This window comes from Chinchilla lanigera, unplaced genomic scaffold (assembly GCF_000276665.1).
Source record: "Chinchilla lanigera isolate Chin_1 unplaced genomic scaffold, ChiLan1.0 scaffold00075, whole genome shotgun sequence".
Classification (NCBI taxonomy): Eukaryota; Metazoa; Chordata; class Mammalia; order Rodentia; family Chinchillidae; genus Chinchilla; species Chinchilla lanigera.
Window position 1 is genome coordinate 11,628,365 of NW_004955476.1, and position 6,959 is coordinate 11,635,323.

Genomic DNA, 6,959 nt, shown 5'->3' on the forward strand with positions numbered 1-6,959 from the left:
GGGCGCGGGGGCGGGGCGCGGCCCAGGAAGAGGGGCAGGGGGCGTGAGGCCCAGCGCAGCCCCCGGGAGCGGCTAGGCAGAGGGGCATGGGAGGCCGGGGGCTCCTGCTCGCGCTCCGTGGGGGCCGCTGGTACGGCAGGCCTGCGTCTGCTCCGTGGTGCGGCCTCCTCGGTGGGCTCCAGACTGTCCAGCAGCTCCCCCTCCTCCTCGTCGTCCAGGAAGTCTGTGGGCAGCAAGGGTGAGCGGGTACCACAGGGGCGACGCAGGGCGGGGCGGGGTGGGGCAGGCTCACCCTCTGGGTTGAGGAACAAGAAGGCTCGGCGCTGCACCTCTTCCTCCTCATCCTCCTCCCCCTCGTGCTTGTCCATCTTCATGTACTTGTAGAACCCAAACCTAGGGTAGCAGCGTGTCAGAGGTCCGCCCCCGCTGAAGCTGCACCCCGTGCCCTTTGCGCCCACCCACCTTTCCAGGTATAGGGGAGATTCGCGGTAGAAGCACTTGTTTTCTGTCTCCATGTGAGTGAGGCGGGTGTAGTCATTGGGATACACGAAGGACAGGTACACCTGGGGACGAGGTGAGGGCTCAGGGCCTCCGGGGAGGCAAGGGACTCCTGGAGTGCAGCGGGGCTCCGGTCTGGGTACTCACAAACTGTAGCCCCTGGTATCTAGCGATGGGGAAGTCCTTCAGAACATAGGTGGGTGCGTAGGTGCAGGGCTCCAGCACGCTCTCCAGGTTCGAGGGCTCCATCCGGGGCGCTGTGGGAGGGGCGGTTACCATGGCCCGGCCTGGCCACAGCCCTCCCGGGCCCTCTGCCCCTGCGCGGCAGCTCACTAAGGAAGAAGTTGTCCCTGGGGTCTGGCCGCAGCATGTCTGCACTGGGCTCCTCCGTGGGCAGGCGGCCCCCAACGTGACTGGCTGGAGACTGGGGCACATGCGCCACATGGTCCATCTTCAGGGCCGACTCATCTGCCGGCAGAGCAAGGTTGAGCTGGGTCCTCCTCCCCACCCAGCCGAGCCACCCCCAGCCACCACCTCCGCACGTGCCCGGTGCACCTGTGTACAGGGAGATGTGTGCAGAGCCGATGACTTCGAACTTCAGGCCTGGCAGGTAAGTGCGCCACTGGGGTGGGACAGGAAAGAGGCTGAGACAGGCAGGAGGGGTCTCCTTGGCCCAAGGGTCAAGGAAAGTGGGACTGACCGCTCAAAGGGCACCTCAAGCAGGCACCTCAGAGGGTGGATGGGTCAGGGGTGGTCAAGGGCCTGGGAGGGGGCTGAAGTGTAATCGATCCTAGGTGCAGATCGCACCCCCTCCCCCTTCTGGAGATCTTCCTGCAACTTCACCCACACCCTGGCTTTGCACCATTGGCCTCCTGAGGTCACTGCTGGCCTCACTGGAGCCAGGCGCAGTGCGCACACCAGGCCCCTGCCTGGCCCAGCTACTCTTCTAGTCTCCTCTGCAGACGCCATGCCTCTCTCGGCCCCAGATTGAGACTTCTGGGGCTGACCTGGCCCTTCTGTTCCCAGCTCTGCCTGGGTCCTCTCACCAACCCCTTGGCTTCCCCAGGGTCACTTCAGACCCTGCATACCCAGTACACCAAGCTGGGTGACAACACACACGCCATGAACCTGGGGCTGAGCACCCCACCTCAACCTGGTCATGGTTCCTGGTCCCCACCCCCACCCCTACCCAAGCCCTCTCTGTCCCTCTCAGTCTTGCTGTGGAAACCCTTCCCACCTCCAACCTCTCTTTTCCTTCCCAGGCTCCTCCCACCATGGGTTTTGCTGGACAACAAAGCCCACTAGCTGGTTCTCAGGACAGTCTGCTTGGTCCAGCACCCTCCTCCCCCGGCACGTTCCCATCTGGCCACCAGACCCCTTAGGTCTGGAAGTAACATGCTGCACTTCCCACCCCCATTCTACCCTTCCTTCTCCTGGTGGAACATCACTCATCAATGAGGCCCAGACGTGGAGACACTTTGGAGTGAGGACCACTGCTGTGTCCTGTGGTGAGGTGGGAGGTGGTTGGGGAGGTGAGGGGGAGGCACTCACAGCCACTTCAACATGGTCTGAGCCCCGGTCATCCTGCTTGTGAAGCAGTTCAAAGTAGTACCTCCGGGAGGCCATAAGCCTGTGAAGAGAAGGCAGGGCTGTGCCCTTTTGTGCAAGAACCCTAGATGGATGGAGAGCCAGGGAAGGGTAGTGGCACCCAGGCCTTCTGGCTGGTCCCTCAGGGATAGCGGTCTGGCCAGGATGGTGCTGGTGTGGTGTGTGGTAGGATACAGAGGATAAGGAGACGTTACTGGTCTCCTTCTCACATGCCAGTGTACATGTGCATATGTACACAAATGCTGGTACATAATGCCAGTCACTCACACATGTGAGTGACTGATATGCACACACACAAATGCTTGCATATATACCCCAGTCACATACACCGTGTATGCACATGAATGTATAAATACCAATCACTTGTACACACAGCAGTCACTCACACACAGCAACATATGTGCAAACAAGTGCTTGTAAACACATTAGTAACATACCAACATGTATGCATACACACATGAATCCTGGCACACACACCAGTCATACACACCAACACATGTACATACACGGATGAATGTTTGTATAGACAGTCACACACATCCCAACATATGTGCACACAAGTGTTTTACACACACCCTAGTCACACACACCAACACATATGTATACACATCAATCCTTATGCATGCACCACTCACATACACATGAATGCACATACACCAGCTATACACACTAATAGGTATGCACACCCAAGTGCTTGTACATACATCTCACACATGAACACACACGTGCACACATATGAATGTATACACCCTCACACAAGTAACGTGTGCATGTTTGTACACACATCATTCACACACCAATATTTGTGTGCATACACATGAATATTTATATACACCCGTTACACACCAACACATGAGCATACACATATGAATGCTTGTACATACTCCAATTACTTGCACCAACACGTGTTCATGCACACGAATGCTTGTACAGTCACACACACACACCAACATATGAATGCATACACGCACAAATGCTTACACACACCCCACTCACACCATGTGTATGCACACACACAAATGCTTGTACCTCCTACAGTCACTTACCGTCTGGGCTTGGACAACTGGGAGCTAAACTTGGTGAACTCTCCAGGTGCTGTCCACTCAGAGCCAGTCTGGGGGTGACACAGAAGGGCTGTGGGGTACACCTCCTGGGGGCACCCGGGGGGGGCAGGGCCTGGGGTGGGCAGGGTACCTTGCCCACGAAGGCCACAAGCTGGGCAGCTGCCGGGCTCTCATCTGGGCTCAGCCAGAACTCAGAGTTGTCGTCTGAAGCCACTGAGAACTGGATGTCCCCTAGTCCACAGGCCAGGGTCAGGGCTAAGTCCGCCCCCGCCCCCCACCCCCGCCCCCGCACACCCCAACCTCGCACCATCTCTTGCCGGGTGGATGTAGCCAAAGATCCGGAGCCCATAGTTCCTCCATCTGGGAGACACAGCCAGCTTCCTCACAGTGGTGCGGGTCTGGGGGCAGGGGCTGCTCGTCAGCATCTGCCACACAGGCCAGCCCACCCACCATCCACTGCCCAAGGGCACTCACGTGGGGGAACAGCGGGAAGTGCAGGTTCCTCCTCAGGTGGCCCACGGCGCCCCCACACCAGTCCTCAAACACATGCAGGTTCACCTGCCCCTTGTACTGAGGGCAGAGGGGATCAGCCGCGGCACAGCTGCCCCCCACCTCCCAGCCCTTCCAGGCCCGTGGAGCTCACCTCCTCCCGCCATGTGGGCACCTGATGGGTGAGGTTCAGCGGGGGCGGCTTCCGGACCCTCTCAGGAAACAGCTCATCTGCATCCTGACCTTCGGGCTGCAGGACAGAGAGGGCAGGGAAGGGTCCTGCAGCCGCACACACTCTGCCCAGGCATCACAGAGACAGCTTCCCAGACCCCACCACACATCTGGCCATGTGGCCCCAGCACCCTCCATACCCAGATGCTGTGTCACACCTGCCTAGGCAGACGTGTTTACCCGATGACACACCAGTTACTTGGACCTGTGTCTGTCCACACAAGTGGCTTCATGCACACACCAGCTTCTCATGGCCCCTACTCACCACCTGCTCTTCCTCACGACTCTCGCTGGAGTCTTCTACCCTCTGCATGGATGGTATCACCTGTACACCCCGGCCATCTGTCACACTGGCTGACTTCTCGCCATCTGTAAGGGGCATGTGAGGTGTATGTGGCACAGAACCTCTCTGGGCCAGGACCCCTGCTTGGTGTCAGTTGGAGCAGGTACACCCTTCCACATGGCCAGCGCAGGCAGGAAGGCTGTGCTGTCTCCTGGTGAAGTGTCTTGCCATGTCTGCTCCCTCATGGCAGCTGACACCTACACTCACCCTGCCACTGCTCACTGTGGCCCTTCCACAAGCCACCTCAGTGGACAGCCTGGGCAGGAGCCCTCTATTAGCTCTTACCAGCCTCTGGCTGGTGCAAAGGTATATAGCTGTGCAGAGCTACTGCAGAGCTACTGGGTGAGGACAGCTGTGCACATGCAGGCTAGCCTGTATCTGCATGCACAGGCAACAGGCTAGTGTGTTTCTGCATGTACACACAACAGGCCATTATATATATGTATGCACACAGAACTGCGCATATCACAGGCCAGTGCATATCTGTGTGCACAGGCAACAGGCCAGCATGTATCCATGTGCACATGCCACAGGTCAGCATGTATCTGTGCAACAGGCCAGTTCATACCTGTGTGCAGATGCAATAGGCCAGTGTGCAAGTGTGTGCACATGTAACGGTAGCATGCATGTGCAACAGGCCAGCACAATCTGTATGCATATTAACAGGTTAGTATGGATTGACATGCACATAGACATGTTAGCATGTGTCTGTGTGCACACCAATAGCCCCCTGGCTGTCCTCACCCAGTAGCTCTGCATTGGGAAGAACTCAGCACTGCCTGGTGTGTGCAGCACCTTTCCTGTGTGCTGCCTCTTTCACCAGATTTGAGAACTCAGGGTTTACTGCAGTATCCTAGTGGCCAGGAGGGCCACCACTGTCACCCTGGGACGAAGCTAGGTCTGGTTCATGGTACCTGTGTCACCTGAACCAGCCTGGGCGGAGGAGAGATGGGCACACTGTCCTTCTGTTAGAGGACCTGGTGCCAAGGTGGCCCTGGAGCAAGCCTGGGCTTCCTCTTTGTTCACCTCCACAGCCTGGCTCCTCTCCAAGAGCCCCCTTGCGTTTCTCTTCCTGGATGTCTTCCCTCACCTGTGAACTTCAACATGCTACTGTGTGCTAGAGGTGTCCATGCCTTGGGATCTGAGCATCTGAAGGGGGAGGCTTCACTTTACCCCATCTCTGCCCCTCCTGTTGCTCCCATGTAGGGACACCAAGCCAGAAGTCCCTCTGCTTCAAGGCCAAGCCTGGCATGCCTGTATGTCCTGCAGACCTCAGGAGCAAGAATCCTGCACAAGCACAGCTGACCAAGTTGGCCAGGGGCTCTTCTCTGGGGAGAGGGGTTACCTAGGGCCTTCTGGCCTTTGAGACCTCCTCACTCCAGGTTCTCCCGTCACTCCTCCTGGACACACCCCCACAGCTGGCCAGATGCCCACACCCCATGCTGAGTCCAGGCATCAGGGGTGATGGGGCCTCTGCAGCAGGGTCCCAGCCAGGCCCTGCTCCACCTTCCCCTGGGGACCACTGCTTGCACAGGCTGCTGGACACCACCCCATGCTTCCTCCCTGACAGATGAGCAGGCCTCAGGCCTGTCCAGCTGCTCAGTGGCTCAGCAGCCTGGCCTGCCTGTGGGGCTGGTGCCCAGCCCAGCTCAGAGCCAAGTGTGTGGGGCTGGTGCTGGCCTGTGCAGCTCAGGCTGCTCTGGGCCTGCCCCTTGGTAGCTTTGACCTTCCAGGACCCGGAACAGCACCTGCCTGCCAAGGAGCCAGGGCTAGTGACCAGCTACTTTATTGGACCAAGTGAAGGCAGAGGGGTCCAAGCTCTGGAAGTGGGGCTCCTGTGTCTCCACCCGCTCCTGCTAGGCTCAGACTCCTTATTTGTTCATGGGGAGGCCGGTGGCTGCCAGGGAAACCAGTGGTGGCGGATGCTCCCGCTTATGATGCTGATGACAGCTGGGGTGGGGGGCCGCTTTTAGGGGCGGCCCAGTGCCAGGGTCTCTGGAAGGTGTGGCAGGCCTGAGATGCAAGCGCTGGTGAAGGGTCTAGTGATCTGGGAGCCAGGTGTGCGGGCACACGAGGAGGAGCAGGAGGAGTACAGCAGGGGGGCTCCGGCCCCACACGGGGGGAGGTGTCTCCGGAGGACGGATGCTGGTCGCTTGTCCCCACACCCTCAGGACACCTGCTTCCCTGTAGGCCTTTTCATCAGGCAAGGCCTTCTGCGAGCTCCGCCCAAAGTGTGTGTCAAAGGTCAGCGTTTCAGAGCCTCCCTGGCTCTTGCCCACAGGGGCTGCTTCGTTTGTGGGGACCCCGCTAGGGTGTGCGCCAGAATGGACACCACCGGGGCGCTGCGGGAAGCATCCGCTGTGCTCAGGCCCCGGTTGGGAGGGTGGCTGGGGCCCCCTACCCATCTGGAGGACAGAGGCCCGCTGAGGCCGGGCGTGCAGGGGTCTGCTCAGGCCCACGCCTCGTGCCCGCCCCGGTCCAGTCGTGCCCCTCCCCTACCTCGCGCGTGGCCCGGCCGCTGGCGCATCGCGCGGCCCTGGCGCGCCAGGCTCAGGTGCACGTAGGTGAGCCACGCGGCGCAGGTGAGCAGCAGCAGCAGCAGCAGCAGCTTCATCCGCTTGCGGACCTTCTTCACCGGGAACCACGGCATCGCGCCGCGCTCAGGGCCGTCGCCGCATCGCCGCCGCGCTCAGCGCCCGCGGCCCCGCATGGCCCTTTGTCCGCCG

At 59.7% G+C, this 6,959-nt stretch overlaps 1 protein-coding gene across 1 annotated transcript in view; it reads right to left on the bottom strand.

Annotated features, from left to right (window-relative positions):
- The window catches only part of B4galnt4 (beta-1,4-N-acetyl-galactosaminyl transferase 4), a gene marked incomplete in the record, with an annotated part of 10,706 nt that extends 3,753 nt beyond the window's left edge, over positions 1-6,953 (bottom strand). The window contains 14 exon segments of the mRNA XM_013502997.1: positions 1-223; positions 293-393; positions 463-563; positions 646-755; positions 832-966; positions 1,054-1,120; positions 2,050-2,128; positions 3,153-3,220; positions 3,301-3,401; positions 3,478-3,568; positions 3,645-3,740; positions 3,814-3,909; positions 4,156-4,259; positions 6,733-6,953. Of these exon segments, the coding sequence (XP_013358451.1) occupies positions 1-223; positions 293-393; positions 463-563; positions 646-755; positions 832-966; positions 1,054-1,120; positions 2,050-2,128; positions 3,153-3,220; positions 3,301-3,401; positions 3,478-3,568; positions 3,645-3,740; positions 3,814-3,909; positions 4,156-4,259; positions 6,733-6,883 (1,523 nt within the window).
- Between the last annotated feature and the right edge of the window lie 6 nt (positions 6,954-6,959).